At 45.3% G+C, this 21,251-nt stretch overlaps 1 protein-coding gene across 2 annotated transcripts in view; it reads right to left on the reverse strand.

The window, feature by feature from the left end:
• The window catches only part of brf1b (BRF1 RNA polymerase III transcription initiation factor subunit b), a 414,814-nt gene that overhangs the window by 115,960 nt on the left and 277,603 nt on the right, over nt 1-21,251 (reverse strand). For both annotated transcript variants that reach the window (XM_052012381.1, XM_052012387.1), the window contains exon 11: nt 17,951-18,232. In XM_052012381.1, coding sequence (XP_051868341.1) covers nt 17,951-18,232 — 282 coding nt within the window. The remainder of the gene's footprint in view (nt 1-17,950; nt 18,233-21,251) is intronic.

Here is a 21,251-nt window from a genome sequence, read left to right on the forward strand (position 1 = left end):
TGAGTCCACAGAAGGTTAAAATATAAGATTGAGTCATGGTTGGTGCTGGAGAACCAGAAGTCATCACGTTCAACATGGATTAGTGAACAAGACTTGATGCCAAGGTCAATAACCATTAAGTTCCTGGACCCTGAAGAACTTTAATTTTTTTTCCCCTTGGGTAGGTTTCACTTTATTTGTAGGAGGGGACAGTGCTAAAAGAAAATATATATTTCTGGAGATAAGCTGGAGGATAGCCAAAGTGGGTGTGGAGATTCCCCTTATGATAGAAGAGAGTGATTTTTGTCGATGTGACCTTGTAACAAAAGCAACATGAACAGTTTCCAAAGGTGACATTAACCTCGATAATGGTCTCAGGGAACAAGAACCAAGTCGTGGTGAACGGGCAAGAGCAGGGTATGAGCAGGCTCACGTGAACAGTTGGATCCAACTGGCTGTTTCAGTGCTGTGCTGTGACCCGGTGTGCAGAGGTGAAGTATTCAAATGCAACCACCCCAAGGTGGTCAATCTCTGCTGGAAAAGCAACTGGGGAGAACGCAGTACGCCAACCTACCTAGAGGGAGGTACAGTGGAGGCAGAGGAGGTATAAATAGTAGCAAATGATATTCCCAATCCCAATACAGATCCTACTGGACTAGAACTGGCCAAACTGTGATTCCCAGCTTAACGTGGAGAACCTTAACCTGGCATGGATCACATCCTACAGAATGCAGGCGATGGATCAGAAATACCGAACCCAGATTTGGGGGGGGGGGGGGGGGAAGGGGAGGGGAGGTGGAGGGGGGGGGGGGGGGGGGGGGGGGAGAGAGAGAGAGAGAGAGAGAGAGAGAGAGAGAGAGAGAGAGAGAGAGAGAGAGAGAGAGAGAGTGAGAGAGAGAGAGAGAGAGAGAGAGAGAGAGAGAGAGAGAGAAAATAATTGATGTCAGAGAGAGTAAGGAACCTGATTAGACAAGCCACGACAGCAAAATGAAATTGCCCTTTGCACAAATGGCTGAGTTTGCACTGTGCAATTACTTCAAGACCCAATTACTCGGGCTGTTACAATATACGGGTCACTCCCTGAATGCCTGTTCTGCAGCTTGGTGGATGCTTGTGCTAACATCCTGTAATCCATATAATGCCAAGTGCTCTCTTATGATTTCCCTTTTTTGCCACCAAATTTATCTATAGTTTAAAAAAAGGTTCAAATTTTAAATCTAACCCTTCATAATGTATTGGTATTGGCCTATTATTGTCACTTGTACCGAGGCACAGTGAAAAACAAGTCTTGCATACCATTTGTACAGGTCAATTCATTACACAGTGCGTTAAAACAATAACAGAATACAGAGTAAAGTGTCACAGCTACAGGGAAGTGCATTGCAGGTAGACAGTAAGGTGCAAGGTCACAACAAGGTAGATTGTGAGGTCAAGAGTCCATCTCATCATATAAGGGAACTGTTCAATAGCCTTATTGCAGCGGGACAGAAGCTGTCCTTGAGCCTAATGGTATGGGACGGCATGGTAGCATAGTGGTTAGCACAATGCTTTACAGCGCCAGCAACCCGGGTTCAAATCTGGCCACTGTCTATAAGGAGCTTGTACGTTCTCCCCGTGTCTGTGTGGGTTTCCTCCGGGTGCTCTGGTTTCCTCCCATGTTCCAAAGACGTACAGGTTAGGAAGTTGTGGGCATGTTGGCGCCGGAAGCGTGGTGACACTTGCGGGCTGTGTCACTACGCAAAAGATGTATTTCACTGTGTGTTTCAATGTACATGTGACTAATAAAGATCTTATCTTATCTTATGTGCCCTCAGGCTCCTGTATCTTCTGCCTGATGGGAGAGGGGAGAAGAGAGAACGACCCAGGTGGGTGGGGTCTTTGATTATGCTGGCTGCTTCACCAAGGCAGCGGGAGGTATAGACAAGAGTCCGTGGAGAGGAGACTGATTTCCGTGGTCTGGTGGGCTGTGTCCACAACTCTCTGCAGTTTCCTGTGGTCCCGAGCAGAGCAGTTGCCATACCAAGCTGCGATGAATCCAGATAGGATGGCTTCTATGGTGCATCGATAAAAGTTCGTGAGTGTCAAAGGACATGCCAAATTTCTTTAGCCTCCTGAGGAAGTAGAGGCGCTGGTGAGCTTTCTTGGTCGTGGCGTCTATGTGGTTGGACCAGGACAGGCTATTAGTGATGTTCACTCCTTGAAGCTCTCAACCCTCTCGACCTCAGCACCATTGATGTAGACAGGTGCATGTACACCGTCAATGACCAGTTCTTTTGTTTTGCTGACATTGAGGGAAAGGTTGTTGTCATGACACCATGCCACTAAGCTCTCCATCTCCTTCCTGTACTCCGACTCATTGTTGTTTGAGATACGGTGTACTACAGTGGTATCATCTGCAAACCTGTAGATGGAGTTAGAGCAGAATCTGGCCACACAGTCATGAGTGTATAGGGAGTAGAGTAGAGGGCTGAGGACGCAGCCTTGTGGGGCACCAGTGTTGAGAATAATCGAGCCGGAGGTATTGCTGCCTATCCTCACTGATTGCTGTCTGTTGGTCAGAAAGTCAAGGATCCAGTTGCAGAGGGAGGTGTTGAGTCCCAGGTCTCGGAGTTTGGTGACAAGCTTGCTTGGAATTATAGTATTGAAGGCAGAGCTGTAGTCAATAAACAATAGTCTAATGTAGGTGTCTTTACTGTCCAGATGCTCCAGAGATGAGTGTAGGGCCAGGGAGATGGCATCCACTATAGACCTGTTTCGGCGGTAGGCGAATTGGAAACAAATATTCAAGGGCATCCTTACAACGGTGTAAGGTTCAGGAGACAAGGCTGATGGCCATTCCCCTGAAGTGGTATGGTCATGGTCCTAGAATCATGGTATCGTATAGCCCAGAAACTGGTCTTTTTAGCCCATCTCATCCATGCCGGCTGTGATGTCCATCTATGCCAATCCCATTTGCCCACATTAGGCTCATATTGCTCTACACCTTTCCTATCCAAGTACATGTTCAGTTGTAATTGCATCTGCCTCCACCACCTCCTCTGGCAGCTCATTCCAGATAACTACCTCCCTCTGTGTGAAAAACATAGCCTTCAGATCTCCTTTAAATTTCTCCCCTCTCACTTTAAACCTGCCCCCTCTAGTTCTAGACTCCCCTGCATAGATATCTATCCTACCTATGCTCCTCAGAATTGTTTAAGCCTCTCAGCCTGCTACATTCCAAACAGAATAAACGCAGCCTGTCCAGTCTCTCCTTATAACCACAGCCCTCCATTCCAGGCAACGTCCTGGTGAATCTCTTCTGCACTCTCTCTATTGCTACCACAACCTTCCTGTCCTGTGACAAGTAGAACCGTATACAATCCTCCAAGTATGGTCTAACCAATGTTTTGTACAGCTGTAATATGATGTCCTAACTCTTACAATGAATGCCTCAGCCTATGACAGCAAGTATGCCACACGCCTTCTTCACCACCCTATCCACCTGTGTCGCCACTTTCGGCGAGCTATGGACTTGCACCCAAGGTCCCCCTGCATGTCAATGCGCCTAAGGCCCCTGCCACCTATTGTGTACGTCCTACTAGAATTTGACATCCCGAAGTGCATTACCTCACAGTTGTCTGGATTAAGTTCCACCCGCCATTGCTCCACCCAACTTTCCAGCTGAACCTATGCTCCACTCTAAACTTTGACAACCTTCTTTGCTACCTATGACTCCACCAATTTTCATGTCATTGGCGAATCTTTGTTCTTTGCTTTCCACAGGGGCAGGGAACACAGAAGGGAGCAACTTCATTGGCAATACAAATCCAACATGAGCTTGGTGGCATGCTGGAGCAGAAGAACATAGTTTCGCACTGAATTCATCCTTCAGCATTTTGAATGAAGCCATGTGGACCAATTGGGCTCCGCAAAGTCGCTTACTGCGGTGGGCCTGAGCAGCTCCTCCAGGAGGGATGGAGGTAGCTGATTGGGTGATAGTTTTGCGGCATCATGACACATCCCCTCACCATCCTCTCTACACAGTGACTCATGAAGTATCTGAAAAAAAAGTCCCGAGCTCATATGAGACTTTCATATTCTCAAGACATCCCGAAAATCCAAGCACTTCAGAAGTAATCTAGGAAAAAAAATCTAGAAAAAAAATAGAGGGCTATGGGTAAGCCTAGTAACTTCTAGGGTAGGGACATGTTCGGCACAGCTTTGTGGGCCGAAGGGCCTGAATTGTGCTGTAATTGTTCTATGTTCTATGAAACACAGTAGAGAATTCAAGGCACTTGACCAGATATTTTAAAGATATTGATTATGAAATTTGGCCAAGGAATGGGGGAGCGGATGGAATTCAAATATCAGTGAAGCTGTCTCAACTGAAAGAGGGCACCCCCAAATGAGTAGTGCTCCCTCAGTAGTGCACTTTAGCCTGGGGTGGGATTTGAACTCATGACTTTGAGGCAAACTATTTAGCCACAACCAGAGGAGACTCAGTGACAATGGCGGGTTCATGACTCTGAACCGCACTGATACATAAGCATCCAAATGGTTCTAGTGCACTTCTTCTGTAAATAAATAAATCCTTGCAGATTTTTTTGGTTTAAAAAATACATTAATTATTTAAATTCCCCAGTCCTTTCAATGAGACATCTTCTTCGTCTGCTCCTTTCCCCGAGAGTGTGGGTGCAGGTCCCCGGACAGGGTTAATGCGACAATTAGTGAGCAGCGGCAGCTCACCGACTGGCTGTCAAAGGAGGATCACAAGGGAGCATGGCTCTGCCGTACAGTTGGCCCCAGGTGCTGAAATTAAACAGTCTGCTTCAGTTTAGACTTTCACTGTAACTGATCGCAGCCTGGCCTGACTTTCACAATAATAAATAGTAAATGCAGCCAATTTTCACCTTTGGCCAGACTGCCTGAGGCTTCTTATGAATGGGTTTTACCAAGAGCATTTTGGATTAAATGAGTCCATGGTTCCAGTTAATTCAAAGGGTCGAGAGGGTTCCGAGCTCCAAGTTCCTAGGAGTGAACGACACTAAGAACCTGTCCTAGTCCAACCATGTCAACACCACAGCTAAGAAAGCTCACCAGCGCCTCTACTTCCTCAGGAGGCTAAAGAAATTGGTATGTCCCCTTTGACCCTCACTGATTTTTATCAATGCATCATAGAAAACATCCTATTTGGATGCATCACGGCTTGGTACGGCACCTGCTCTGCTTGTGACTGCAAGAAACTACAGAAAGTTGTGGACTCAGCCCAGCATATCACGGACACCAGCCTCCCTTCCATGGACTCTGTCTATACCTCTTGCTGCCTCAGTAAAGCAGCCAAAATAATCAAAGACCCCACCCACTGCGGACATTGTCTCTTCTCCCCTCTCCCATTGGGCAGAAGATACAAAAACCTGAAAGCACGTACCACCAGGCTCAAGGACAGCTTCTATCCTGCTGTTATAAGACGATTGAGCAGTTCACTGGTAGCATAAGATGGACTCTTGTCCTCACAATCTACCTCGTTATGACCTTGCACCTTATTGCTTACCTGCCCTGCACTTTCTCTGTAACTGTAACACTTTATTCTGCTTTCTGTTACTGTTTTACCCTGTACTATCTCAATGCACTGTGTAATGAATTGATCTGTATGAACGGTATGCAAGACAAGTTTTTCACTGCGCCTCAGTATATGTGACAATAATAAACCAATTGACCAAAGCCACTCCTCTTCCTCTAAATGCTCACATGTTCCCATTTGCTGTTCCCAACAATTTACAGTCAGTACTATTCATCAAGAGAGTAATGCCCAGCCCATACCAAACATACAGCCCATTTGAATTCAAGCAGCACAACTCATCAGCCAGTGTACAGTTCCGTGGTGGTGGTGATGCTGGATCATTGATCAAAGACAAGCTTCCATGGCAGTGAGGGATCATAAATTCAAGTACAGTAGACACTCAGCTATGGGGTTGCTAGTTGTATGAAAAAAAATACATACTATGCATAATGCATATACGATTCTATGCATAAACTTTTAGATAAATTGCCGAATTATATGTCACCTCCTTACCCTTTTAAGTAACACTGCAATTCTAAGCTAAACAGTATTAATGTAAAATGCAGCAAGAATAAATTAAATGAATGACTGTACTCCCCATCACACAAATCTTCAGAGTATGTTCCTGCTGATCAGCCTACAACTGCACTGCCCTTGTGTATAAATGTAAATTAACTAAAAAGTTTTTTTCTCACTTATTTTGCATAATACTTGAAATGAAATTCACTGTTCCAGCATTTTATGAAATTGCTTAATCTTCTTAGAATTTTTTGCGGGTTGTGTGAGAATTCCAGATGGATGATAATCAGATAAACAAAGAGTTTACTGTAAATAAATAAGTCTGGAATTTAAGATACGGAACTTAAGAAAAAAAGCTTGTCTCGATAAGCAACAAACAACTGGCTTATCACAAAAACTTATCTGGCTCATTAATGTCATTCAGGGAGAAGATTCTGTTATCTTTCTCCAGTCTGGTCTATATGTGACTCCAGATCCACCAAGGGTCTCTTAACATTCTCCTCGGTTCCAGAGCATTTAGTAACGGACAATAAATGCAGACACTGCTGGCAATGTCAATATCACAGGAATTGTTCAAAAATTCAAATCATGCAGGGAGTCAGCAAGTAGGGATTATTTTTAAAAATATATTTGTGTTATATCATTGGCAAGGCTGGCATTTATCATCCATCTCTAAGTGCCCTTGAGAGATGGAGCCAGCAACCACCCTAAACATTCATCCCTTCTGCCACTGAAATCTACAGAGTGCAGTGTGGTTACTCATCCATGTTACACTGACAGCGGCCACAACCTCTACCTTCAAGATTCCCCTCCAAAATGCAAACCCTTCTGTATCGCTGGATGGGAAATGTTATGGGGAATTATAAAATTATGAGCGGCAAAGTTAGCGTAGACAGTCAGCGTCTTTTTCCCAGAGTGGAAATGTCAAATACTAGAGGACATGCATTTAAGGAGAGAGGGGGGATGTTTAAAGTAGATGTGTGGGTTTTTTACACAGAGTGGTGGGTGCCCGGAATGGGCTACCAGGGGTGGAAGCAGACACTATAGTGGCATTTAAGAGGCACATGAACATGCAGGGAATGGAGGGATATGGATCATGTGCAGGCAGATAAATTTAGTTTAAATCAGCTTCATGGTTGGCACAGGCATCCTGGGCTATATTCTATGTCCTTCTTCATGCTGGAAATCCTGGAACTCCCTCCCTTCCCAACAGGCCTTCACTAGAAGGACTGCATTTGTTAAAAAAATTATCACTTTGTCAAGGGTGACTAAGGATGGGAAGAAATGAATAAAAGATTAAATAAATGCATTCTTTTCTTCAGAATATAAACACAGGTAACCTGTCTATTCATTTCAAAGTGGGCATGAGGTTGTTTACACTGATTGTGAAGTCAATCACTGATAAACAGCCAGTAACTGCAGGAGCTGGAGGAGGGCACCAGTAAATGGACGAATTAGGGGAGGCATCAAATAAACAGGGAACTTGGGAAAACTCAGAAATTAAATTAGTATTGGTATTGGTTTATTATTGTCACTTGTACTGGGTTTTTCAGGGCTCCCTCAGGGCCCTGGGGAGTGTTGTAGAACAGAGGAACCTGTACAAGAGAACAAGTACATGGTTTCCTGAAAGTGGTGTCACAGGTAGACAGGGTGGGGAAGAAGGCATTTGGCTCACTGGCCTGAGTATAGAAGTTGAAGTCAAAGACCCCAGGAGAAAGACTATGTGCATTGACCCTATCTATGCCCCTCTCACCTTAAACCTGTTCTCTCTTGTTCTTAATTTCCCAATCCTGGGAGAAAGACTGTGCTCATTGACCCTACCTATGCCCCTCATTATTTTATACACCTCTTACCCCTCATTCTCCAATGCTCCAATGAAAAAAGTCCCAACCTGCTCAACCTCTCTCCATAACTCAGTCCCTTGAGTCCCAGCAACATCCTCGTAAATCTCCTCTTAGTTATAACCAATTTTTATAACTTTTTTGCAACCAAAACTGGACACAATACTCTAAGTGTGGCCTCACCAATGTCTTGTACAACTGCAACATAACATCCCACCAGTAAAGAGAGGATTTAGAAAAGGGCCTCAGTGAAGGGATTTACAGAAGGGCACCAGTAAAGAGAGGATTTAGGGAAGGAAATCATTAAAGGGGGGATTTTGAGAGAGTGGTGTCAGTAAAGAGAGGACTTAGAAAAGGGCCTCAGTAAAGGGCGTCAGTAAAGAGCATTTGTGAAAGGGCATCAGTAGAGGGAGGATTCAGGGAAGTGTGGAGTTTGGGAAGGGGAGCGGTAAAGACAATGTTCAGGGAAGGAATCAGAGGGTTTATGGAAGGGCAGCAGGACAGGGAGGATTTAGGGAAAGGCAAGGTAAATTAGTGGAAATCAGGAAGAAATAGGGTATGGAGGTAACATGGAATTAACTGGGAGTGACTGAGGCAAATGTCATCTAGTGAGCAAGAGGTTCTCCATAACCAGGCAATCAGATCTGCCATCTTATTGAATTCACGTAGATGCCACAGCCAAGAAAGCTCACCAGTGCCTCTACTTCCTCAGGAGGCTAAAGAAATTTGGTTTGTCCCCTTTGACTCTCACCAGCTTTTACCAATGCACCATAGAAAGCATCCTATCTGGATGTATCACAGCTTGGTACGGCAACTGCTCTGTCCAGGACCGCAAGAAACTGCAGAGAGTTGTGGACACAGCCCAGCGCATCACGGACACCAGCCTCCCCTCCCTGGACTCTGTCTTTACCTCTCATTGTCTTGGTGAAGCAGCCAGCATAATCAGAGACCCCACCCACCCGGGACATTCTCTCCTCTCTCCTCTTCCATCGGGTAGAAGATACAGGAGCCTGAGGGCACGTACCACCAGACTTAAGGACAGCTTCTACCCCACTGTGATAAGACTATTGAATGGTTCCCTTATACAATGAGATGGACTATGATCTCACGTTCTACCTTATTGTGACCTTGCACCTTATTGCACTGCACTTTCTCTGTAGCTGTGACACTACTCTGTACTGTTATTGTTTTTACCTGTACTACCTCAATACACTCTGTACTAACTCAACGTAACTGCACTGTGTAATGAATTGACCTGTACGATTGGTTTGTAAGACAAGCTTTTCACTTTACCTCAGTACAAATGACAATAATAAACCAATACCAATATCAATGAATGGCGGATCAGGCTCCAGTGGCCAAGTGACTTTCTCCTGCCCTTAGTTCTTGTGCTTATGTGACAGATGTGGTTCCTGAGAAGATCCCTGTAATGTTGTATTTTATGGTGTGCCTTTTACAAGGATTCCCTTAATGAAGTGAATAGCGTTTAGACAGATCCCTAGGGACAAGAGGCAGCAGCTCTCTATACCCTACATGCTCTTGTTATAGTCTCCTGTTTCTTTTGCAAATTTGCAGAGTAGTTTAATCCTGAGTCCAAATCTGAATGATCCAAGATACAGGCAGATTGAATCATTAACAGGGGATAGGGTCAATGTTCCTGAACACTAAACTCTCATCTCTTCCAGTTCATGAAAGGTTCCATCTGAAAATCAATAAAACCTTTACAAATGACATGTTAAAAAGGAAACAAATAATTCAAAAGGTATAAACAAATGCAATGTGCAGTTTCCCCAAGAGCTTGATGGACTAATGCTCTGAATGATGGGTTACATGCTCTGTCAGTTGGTTAAGGGTTACTCCTGACATGCTTCACTCCTGAGGTTTGAGCATGTAACTATTATCTGTGCACAAACTGGCCGCTGAAATTCTTACTCTACAGCAGTGGCTTAATAGACTATTTCAATGGTTGTAAGATGTTTGATACATCCAAATGTTGCGAAAGGCAGAAGTTTCACTTTATGGAGTTAAGAAGTCTGTGGGTGACCTGATAGGAGTTTATAAGATTATGAGAAGCACAGAAAGGGATAGATAGTCAAAATATTTTTCCATGGCAGGGCTATCAAGAACAAGAGGGCATAGGTTTTGGTGAGGAAGGAGTTTTAAAAGGGATCTGAGGGGTATTTTTTTTTACACAGAGAGTGGTTCATACCTGGAATGCGCTACCAGAGGAGTAGTGTTAATAGTTACAATTAGTACATTTAAGAGGCATCTAGACAGACACAAATAGGCAAGGCATAGAAGGCTATGGTCCTAATGTGGGCAAATGGGATTGGTGTAGGTGGTCAAAAAGGTAGCATGGATGTGCTGAGCTGAAGGGCCCCTTTCATGGCTTTGACTCCATGGCTTTTACTCTGTGAGTTATGGAAATGGAAGGACACAAGTTAAATGACCAAGTTAAATGGAGAGGGAGGAAGGGAGGGAGAGGGGATAGGAAAGGGGGGAGGGAGAGGTGGGGAAGGGAAGAGAGGGAGGAGATGGAGAAGTGGCAAGGTGGGAGAGTTAGCTCCATAAAAACAATTGGATTTGTATTCACAAAGCAAGATGCTGCCTCATAGTTCCCATGACCTGGGTTCGATCCTGTACAACTCTTGAGCTGGACAACTCCATGGCTCTTATTCTGTGAGTTATGGAAATGGAAGGACCCAAATTAAATGTGCTGGCTGATCTTAGCTAGACTAGTGAGAGCTGAGTGCTGCTCAGTATTCCCACTTTCTTAATTGGGGAAAGATATATTGGCTTTGGAGGCAGTGCAGAGGAGGTTTACCAGGTTGATTCCGGAGATGAGGGGGTTAGCCTGTGAGGAGAGATTCAGTTGCCTGGGACTATACTCCCTGGAATTCAGAAGAAAGAGGGGATCTTATTGAAACATATAAAATTATGAAAGGGATAGATAAGATAGAGGCAGGAATGTTGTTTCCACTGGTAGGTGAGACTGGAACGAGGAAAATAGCCTCAAGATTCAGGGGAATAGATTTAGGACTGAGATGAGGAGGAACTGCTTTTCCCAGAGAGTAGTGAATCTGTGGAATTCTCTGCCCAGGGAAGCAGTAGAAGCTACCTCATCAAATATATTTAAGCCACAGTTAGATAGACTTTTGCATAGTTGGGGAACTAAGGGTTATGGGGAAAAGGCAGGTAGGTGGATCTGAGTCCATGGCCAGATCAGCCATGATCTTACTGAATGGCGGAGCAGGCTCGACGGGCCAGGAGGCTTCCTCCTGCTCCTATTTCTTATGTTTGTACGTTCCCCTCTACAGACCCTGGGGCATAGCTGGGCTGTGATGCTTCTCCACAGCCAGAGGTACTCTGTACATTCAGCCTGATGTCAGCAATGGCTTTATGAGGCTTTGAGGAGGGAGAGAAGGGGGGAGAGGGGAAAGGGCAGGAGGTATCGGTATTGGTTTTGGTTGGTATTGGTTTATTATTGTCACAAGTACTGAGACAGTGGAAAAACTTTTGTTTGCATCATGTGGTGAGAGGGGAAAGGTGGGAGGGGGGGAGGACAGGAGGATGGAGAGGAGTGAGAAGTAGGGAGGAGGGAGAAAGAGGAGAGAAAGGGAAATAGTGAAACTTTGCCAACCTATTAGAGATTCAAATCAGTGGCATTACACTGAATAAAACACCGCGCACACTCTAGACCCAAGACATGCAGCTGTGTCCAGCCATGTTATGTTTGGGAGGCCTCTAGGGATTTCCTCCCTTGCTTTCCCAGAAAGTTTGAGCCCTCATTAGGGAATGTCTCCCTGAGCATCAGCATTCCTTAGCACTCAGTCTGTGATTGCAGACAACAGCCTGACCCAGCTCACAGCCCAGCTACAAGCAGCTTCTGCCAGGGATCAATGATCACAAATTTAAATGTGCAGCTCAGGGGACACTGCTGTGTGGAAAATGGTCCCTACACGGCGATGCTGAAATATGTCACATACGAAGCTCTTGAGAAAAGCTTTGCCTGAAATAGTTAGCTTTATAAACACAATTGAATTTGTCAAATTCTACAGGGAGAGAGTGGCCCTAATTGGAGAGTCACAGACATGATGACCAGTCCCTTACGGAAAAGGAAGGAGTCAGTTTTGAATTGCTGAGTATACTTTGTTAGATCAGTGGGAGTTAATTGTTAGTCAGCATTCCCACTTTGCAATATTCACAGCCTCCCCACCACACCGACCTTAGGGGTGAGGCAGGCTTTGATGCTTCTCCACAGCTGGAGACCGTGAGACCCTGTGAACAAAGAGGGAGAGAGGGCTGCGGGAGAGAACGGAAGGAGAGAGGCAGGTAAGGGAGAAGGTGAGGGAGAGGGCTGAGAGGGGAGAGGGAAGTGGGGAGGAAGGGCGAGGGGTGGGGGAGGGAGAGGTGGCAGTGGAGGAGAGGGCGAGAGGGAAAGGGGAATTGAGAGGGGGAGAGGGAGAGGGGATAGGGAAGGGGGGGAGGGAGAGAGGAGAGGTGGGGAGGGGGAGAAGTGGCAAGGGGGGAGAGTTAGCTCCATAAAGTCAATTGAATTTGTATTCATAAAGCAACATTTTGCAGACCTATGGAAAAAAAGTGGCCCTAACTGTCCCCGGCACAATAGGCTGAATTATGTATTATGCTCCAGTAATCTAGATGATCAGGTGTTATTGTACCTTCTTTGTTCCCTCCAACCTCCTTCAGGGACACTGTCATGCCAAGAGTTACAGCTTTTGTTCAACTAAGGTCTGTAACGGTTTGGAGGAGGGGTTCACCGAGGACAGTCCTCAGCTATCCAGCTGAGAACTTCAGTGTCTGCATAGGCGTGGGTTTTAAGGTGGCAGAGCTGCTGCCTCACAGCTCCCATGACGTGGGTTTGATCCTGACCTCTGGTGCTGTCTGTGACTGTGTGGGACTCCACTCCCCCCCCTACCGTCCCTGATGCTCTGGTTTCCCCACATCCCAAAGACATGAAGTCGCAGGGAGAATGTGTAATCTCCACACAGCTGGTACCGGAGGTCAGGAGTGAACACTGATGGCTGGAGCTGTGTGGCAGCGGCTCGACCAGCTGTGCCCCTGTGCTGCTCCTGACCGGGTGACTGGGCAATGTTCCCTTTGTGTTCCTGCTTCCTTCCTTCCTGCAGGAACAGACATCATTTTACGAGCTGTTCACGAGCCAACTTAAAACTAAAGGAAAACGGTTTTGCCTCAGGAACAAATTCCACACAACTTGCACAGAAGCTACTACAGATGTGCCCCAGCAAAACTATGGGGGGAGCATGAAACCAGAGAGTGTGTTCTCAATCTTCTGGTGGGAGTACACCGCCTCCTCCCACTCTCCGGCAAAAGTGGTCCAGAAGGAGAGGCATCTTTAACCACTGAAGTAAGAATGTTATAGGTTCAGCAGAAATCCCCTCTGTCTCGGTCTCTCATCCACACTTCCATCCTACTGCTCAGCCACAACTGGCTCCTGCGATTTATTTAAACTGGTCGTTTTATCATCTGACATCACTGCAGCAAGGTGGAGGGAGGAATAGAGGGAAAAATCCACATTACTCTGGTTCAGCTGGGAGCTGCACTTCCCAGAGGGAATCGCTGGTCGGGTCCACACAGACACCAGCCTTTTTGCAGTGCCACACACTCAGTGACTGAGTCTGCAAGGGGACCCCACGTCAAGGGGATGCCACTGGCCTCTGTACACTCCCCACAACCAACGTCAAAGAACTTCAGCTCCCCTGACCTTGGAAGGAACAAATGGAAGCCCATCGACTTCCATTGCTCACAACCTTACAAAATCCCAAGTTTCTTTATAGACAGCACCTCTACTTCCTCAGGAGGCTAAAGAAATTCGGTATGCCCCTATCGACCCTCACCCATTTTTATCGATGCACCATAGAAAGCATCCTATCCAGACGCATCACAGCTTGGTACAGCAACTGCTCTGCCCAGGACCGCAAGAAACTGCAGAGAGTTGTGGACACAGCCCAGCGCGTCACAGAAACCAGCCTCCCCTCCATGGACTCTGTCTATACTTCTCGCTGCCTCGGTAAAGCAGCCAGCGTAATCAAAGACCCTACCCACCCTGGACATTCTCTCTTCTCCCTTCTCCCATTGGGCAGAAGGTACAAAAGCCTGAAAGCACGTACCACCAGGCTCAAGGACAGCTTCTATCCCGTTGTGTTTTCGAACGGTCCCCTAGTACGATAAAATGAACTCTTGACCTTGCACCTTATCGTCTACCTGCACTGCACTTTCTCTGTAACTGTAACACTTTATTCTGCATTCTGTTATTGTTTTCCCTTGTACTACCTCAATGCACTGTTGTACGGTAGCATAGCGGTTAGTGTAATGCTATTACAGTGCCAGTGACCCGGGTTCAATTCCGGCCGCTGTCTGTAAGGAGTTTGTACATTCTCCCCATGACTGCGTGGGTTTCCTCCGGGTGCTCCGGTTTCCTCCCACATTCCAAAGACGTACGGGTTAGGAAGTTGTGGGCATGCTATGTTGGCGCCGGAAGCATGGCGACACTTGCGGGCTGCCCCCAGAACACTCTACACAAAAGACACATTTCACTGTGTGTTTCGATGCATGTGTGACTAATAAAGAAATCTTATAATGAAATGATCTGTTTGGACGGTATGCGAGACCAGCTTTTCACTACTTCAGTACATGTGACAATTATAAACCAATTTACAATTCATAATTTAATAGTCACAGCAGGAGTCAAGATTCCACCAACAACAAGATGATAGTAACTCCACTACCTTTTTGACTTTTACGGGGACTCAAAGATACTGTCCAAGACATGAGAGGAACTTCTATGTTCACCTGAGGGCGAGTGGGGCCTAATTTCTCAACTAAAAATCAGCACTTCTGACAACACAGCAAAGATTATGTGCTCAAATCCTTGGAGTGGAGCCTGAGCCTTTAGAGTGCTACCCGCTGACGAAAAGATGGAAACACACTTAGCAAAGGTGGCAGAGTCCGAAGTAAGAACGATTTAGAGATGACGACTTCAGCCCAGCTGAAGTAAGACAGTTAGGTTCCCGCTGCACTTGGAAAACCACAACAAAGAAGGGGATGTCCTTGGGCATTACAGCTGGATCGTGCAGAATCTCCTCCTGGACCGCTCAAAACCCGTATGTTCAATTTGGCTGTTCCACACTTCAACAGAACCTCATCAGCCAAGTCAGATAAAGAAAAATTCATAGCCAGAAGTGATCACAAGTCAGAAATCCCATTAGGGCAAACACACGAGCTGGCACAACAGAAATGAAAAATAACTTTGAATGGCTTGAGTTTGGAAGTTAGGATATGTTTTGTCTTTAAATTATGTTCAATTATTTATTATATACAGTGGTTGAGCACATAAAAAGATAACTTTGCATTTCCATGGAAACTTCTGTGTCCTTTTCAAAATGACACAAAATGCCGCATTTTTGAAGCGTACTTTAACACACAGAACATGACAGCTCAATCACAGTAAACTCCTTGAGACAGCAATACAATAATTTTATTTTAATAAATTCATTTTTCAGAATGCAAGAGGACCCCATGTTGAGGGGATGCCACTGATCTCCCCCTCTTGATCTCTGCAAAGGGTGACAGAGTCTTTTTCCCAGGGTGGAAATGTCAAATACTAGGGGGCATAGCTTTAAGGTGAGAGGGGGAAAGTTTAAAGTAGATGTGCAGGCAAGTGTTTTTACACAGAGAATGGTGGGTGCCTGGAATGCAATGCCCGGGGAAGGGGAGGAAGCAGATATGACAGCAACATTTAAGAGGCATTTAGACAGGCACATGAACAGGCAGGGGATGGAGGGATACGGATCATGTGCAGGCAGATGGGATTAGTTTGGATTGGCATCATGGTCAGCACAGACATGGTGGGCCGAAGGGCCTGTTCCTGTGCCGTGCTGCTCTATGTTCTATGTCCAAGCGTCACTGGCAAAGCCAGCATCAATTGCCCTTCCCATCTGCCCTTGGGATGGTGAGAGAACAGTCCCAGCCTTTCCAGCCTCTCCTTATAACTCAAGGCCTCCAGTCACGGTAGCATCCTCGTGAACCTTTTCTGCACGCTCTCCAGCTTAATGACATCTGTCCTAAAGCTGGGTGATTAGTTAAACTTATCTTCTGCCATTGGAGAGTCAGACTTAAAGTTCAAAAATAATGCAGCAGATGTTCCATTGCCCCCAAATCACTGGGTGTCTGCCCCTGTGCTACACTGTTTGTTTCATTCATGCTAGGTGCCTAGCTCCCAGCACTACGGCAACCCAAGGCAGCACAGGGGCTGCCTCACTGCACTTGGTGGTGACTCCCTGTCAAAGTGTCACTGTTACTGATTGTTAATAACTTTGACATTCAAAGTCAGTAAAAGTAAAGCAAATTGTCAAGTAAAATTATTTAAAATTTACATTTAAAGAATTAAAGACATTTATGCCCTAAAAAACAATTTAAAACATTGCAACTAACATCAGTAAATAAAATATAATGACAGTGCTGCCTTGCTGCCAGGAGATGATGCCTCCTGTCTATTTGAAAGGGAATGCTGTACTTGCTCCAGGTTTAACCCAGCACGGATTCCAGCCTGAGAGTTGGGAGACCTGCGGAAGATCGTGCTGCCACATTAAACTTCATGAGGAATTCACCAGACCAGCTGAGTTCCAACATGGCTAACGGCAACAAGGTAAAGATGCCACTTGGTAAATGGAATTAAATACTGTGCACTTGCCAGTGAACATCCCCATTTCTGACAATATGATGGAAGGAAGGTCGCTAATGAAGCAGCCAAAGCCGCAGAACTTTTTGCAGCACAGTCCATTACAAACAGAACAAACATAAGCTAACACTTATGTTAATTTAAGTCTATATTAACTTATATTTGTCCTGTGTGTAATGCACTGTGCTGCTGCTGCAAAAAGCTAATTTTCATGGCATTTATACCCTGGGTATGTCTGCCTGTGACAATAAACTTAAAACTTAAGCACCTCTTCCATCAACAATTTGTTCAGAATGTCAACACTTAGCTGCAATAGCAACAAAAATGCTGGAAACACTCAGCAGGTCAGGCAGCATCTGGGGAGAGAGAAACAGTTAATGTTTCAGGTCAGAGACCTTTCATCAGAACTGGTCCTCTTCCCACGGATGCTGCCTGACTTGCTGAGTGTTTCTAGCATTTTGTGTTTTCATTTCAGATTTCCAGCATCTGCGGGGTTTTTGTGATTAATATTTGATTGGTCTGCGCTCGGTTGGCAGTGGAACTGGAATTAGCCTCAGTGTTGTCCATCTGAACTGGGCAGAGTGGGAGTGGACAGGCAGGACTCCCAATCACCATCCAGTACCAGCTGGGCACCTGTAATGGTGCAGGAAACTGGGACAGCTCAACCCCATTGGCCTCTGTAGTCAAATAGCTCACCTCACACAAAAAAGCTCCACATTTGATGCTACAAACCAACAGTTTACATTGTATTACAGCTGAGACTGCAGCAACAGGAGATATCAGTAAGCAACCAGTTAACAGTCCCTGTGTTTTATTCACCCCTTTATAATCAATGTTAACATTTTCTAAAACAGGTACGTCCAGGAATATCGACAACAGCAGTTCCTGAATCACATAATTACTACTTATAGATTTATAACAGTAACTTCTTTAAATCACACTTAATATCATAGGCAACCCCTACCCCACCCCACCAACACTGATGGGAACATTATCAAACAAAGTTTGAAACTTGGTCCAAGAAGTAGCTTTTAGGAGTGCCTTGAAGGAGGGTTGCGACAGAGAGAGAATTGCGGAGCTGAAAGCACCACTGCCAGTGAAGGACTGACAAAAAAACTAAGAAGAGGCAGAACTGGAAGAGTGCAGAGACCTTATCAGCAGCTCAACTCTCAACTTGCACAAAGGGGTTCTGATGTCAAGCACAGACCCTTATCCCAACTTCAGTCACAATAGTTTAGCAGCATATCAAGGACAGAAGGGCTTATGACTGGTGTCGCAGTCTTTTTATATAGACTTATTCCTTGCTCACACACAAAACCCTGCAGGCAGTACATTCTTGCTGATCACACTTACCTGCCTCAGATCCTTCAGCTGCTATGCACTCCTCGATGGATTCCTTCAGACCCAGACTGGCAGCTGTTGGGAGGGGCCCTAACAGAGACAATATGTTGGGGGGTTTGGGTGGAGGCTCCGATTCCTTCTCCTCCTCTGTTTTGTCATTGTCCTTTGGTTGGTCTCCATTCAGGAAGTTATCGTAGAGATCCTTGTTGAGGTGGTTTGCGACTGCTGTCAACTCTTCATCCTCTCCCTCTTCCTCTCCTAAGGAGGCTACTGAGGCTCCGTCATCCTGTCCATCTGGAAAACAATACTAGCCCAGTCAGAAATAGGATGCAGGACTGAAGATTTCAACATGAGCCAGACTGAGACTGCCTCATCTTTGCCAGAGAGCTATCTGCAGGATATTTTTACCTTTGTTTTGCACTTTGGGTTACACAACCCCAGCCCCTTAACTACATTCCAGTCTATAATACATTCCCATCTACCTCAAACCCCCTAAGTTATACTTCAGCCTTTAACACACTGCTGGCTCTGTTATTTTATATTTAAATACCCATGCCCCTCTACTAGATGATAACTGATAACTCACTCCCTGGAATCTATTGTTCACTGGATAAATGTCCAAAAGCCCTCAATTAGATTCCAAACTGTAATTCATTCCGATGTGTTCCTTATACATATCCACCCCTTAACTCCTTCAGGTACCAGCCTATCTTGCTCCTATCAGCCTAACATCTGTTACCCGAGAGGTGCTGTTGGAAGTGTATAAAATTATGAGGGGTATAGACAGGGTGGACAAACAACATCTTTTTCCCATTATTGAGCGATCCAATACCAGAGGGCATGTATATAAGGTGAGAGGAGGTAGGCTCAGGAGAGATGTGAGGGGTAAGTTTTTTTACTCAGAGAGCGGTGGATGCCTGGAATGCGTTGCCTGATAAGGTGATGGAGGCAAATTCATTGGGGGCTTTTAAGAGGGACTTGGATGGGCACATGAATGAGAAGAAAATGGAGCGATATGGGCATTCTGTAGGTAGGAGGGATTAACTATGTCGGCACAACATTGTGGGCCGAAGGGCCTGTTCTGTGCTGTACTGTCCTATGTTCTATTATTATGAAAGGGTCATGGAGATACAGGATAGCAACAGGCCCTTGAGTCCACGCCGATCATCAACCACCCATTTTACACTAATCCTACATTAATCCAATATTTTATTCTCCCCACATTTTCTTCAACTCCCTCCAGATTCTACCCTCACCCACACTAATGGTAACTTACAGCAGCCAATTAAACTACCAGCACGTCTTTGGGACGTGGGAGGAAACCCACGCGGTCACAGGGAGAACGTGCAAACTCCACACGGACAGCACCCAGTCAGGATCGAACCGGGGTCTCTGGCGCTGTGAGGCAGCAATTCTACTAACTGTGCCACTCTGCCACCACAGCTCAAATCAGCATAAGGAAATTTGCTTCCTACGCAGCTTGTCTATAAGTGATTTGTATTTGTCTGCAATCAGCTACAAATCAACACTCAACATTTCACAGGGGTTACATCACATTGAGTTAATCAATGGTGGGCCGAAGGGCCTGTTTTGTGCTGTATGGTTCTATGGTAATCCTTTAGTCCCACCATACTTCAATACCTCTAGCATACATCAAAATACACCAAAAGTGCTCCCCTGGGATGTCACTATTACACCTCATAAAACACAGCTCATAAAAGATGGGAATGATTTCGGTGTGTTCCACTTTGTTTGGGTTAGTCGGGTAAGAGAGAATCAAGTGCCGAGAGGTGCAAGGGGTAAAGAGGAGAAAACTATGGTGATGTTTAACCCTTCTCAGCTCAGCTAACGCTATCTGACCTCAGGTCCAAGACAGCTTGCCTATTCCAGACACGTTTACAGTATCTCTCAACTGCAGGTGAGGTTAAAGCCACTCTTGAGACAGAGGACAGGATAGCTCACGGTGCTAGCAAAATAATTACTGACTTTACTGCAGGGTTTTTTTTGCTTTAAGGTAGATTTAGCTTATAGCAGTGCAAGTTAGACTATACTCTGCTGGCGTATATACTCTGTTATATATACTCTGCTATATATGCTGGAGCCAGTTGTACTGCAGATACTGAACGTGACCAGCCAAAGCACAGAGCCCACTGGATTCAGTGTATACAAGGGGGAGCCACACATCTCTTTCCCAAACAGCTGTTCATTCCATTATTCAGCTGTCAGCAACATACAACTATCAAGCAACTTTAATTAAACTCCTCATCTTACACAGGCATATTGCTTTCACCGAGTAAGGCTTTTTAATTGATAAACCAAGCAGGAAACCTGAACAAAAAGGATAAACCATTTGTTCTTAATCTCAAGAATTAAAAAAATACACAGATAAATTGAATGTTGCTTAATTGAGTTTCTTTGTGCTTGAAATCTTCCTGTCTAAAATTATCCAATTTAATTGTAATCAAAAAGCAAGAACTGCAGATGTTGGAAACGTGATGAAGGGTCATCAGCCTGAAACATTAACTCTGCCTCTCTCTCCATAGATGCTGCCTAACATGCTGAGCTTTTCTATTTTATTTCAGCATACAGCATGTCCCCAATGACTCTTACCAATTTTTACAGATGCACCACAGAAAGCATTCAATTCAAATGCATCACGGCTTGGTACGGCAACTGCTCTGCCCAAGACCGCAAGAAATTGTAGAAAGTTGTGAATGCAGCCGAGCGCATCACCTCCCCTCCCCTCCACTGACTCCGTCTACACCTCCCACTGCCTTGGGAAAGCAGCCAACATAATCAAAGACCCCTCCCACCCAGATCATTCTCTCTTCTCCCCTTTCCCACTGGGCAGAAGATACAAAAGCTTGAAAGCACATACCACCAGGCTCAAGGACAGCTTCTATCCCGCTGTTATCAGACTCTTGAATGGGCCTCTCATACACTACAAATGAACTCTTGATTTTCTAGTCTACCACATCTTGTTTCTTGCACCTTATTGTCTGCCTGCACTGCACTTTCTCTATAACTGTAACACTTTATTCTGCATTCTGTTTTCCTTTTTACTACCTTGATGTACTTATGCATGGAATGATCCATATGGATGGCACGCAAACAAAAACTTTTCACTGTATCTTGGTACATGTGACAATAATAAACCAATTCCACTGTTGTTGACTGCTCCAGCTCTGAGGGTAAGCTAACACTGGTTAGGTTCATCTTTTCCTCACTGACTTTTTTCCCCTCCCTCCTATCCCAAGAGTTCCATCTCCTGCTGACGTCCCCAAGAGCTCATTATAAGTTTAGGATGGGGTTG

This window comes from Pristis pectinata, chromosome 1 (assembly GCF_009764475.1).
Source record: "Pristis pectinata isolate sPriPec2 chromosome 1, sPriPec2.1.pri, whole genome shotgun sequence".
In the NCBI taxonomy this organism is placed as follows: domain Eukaryota; kingdom Metazoa; phylum Chordata; class Chondrichthyes; order Rhinopristiformes; family Pristidae; genus Pristis; species Pristis pectinata.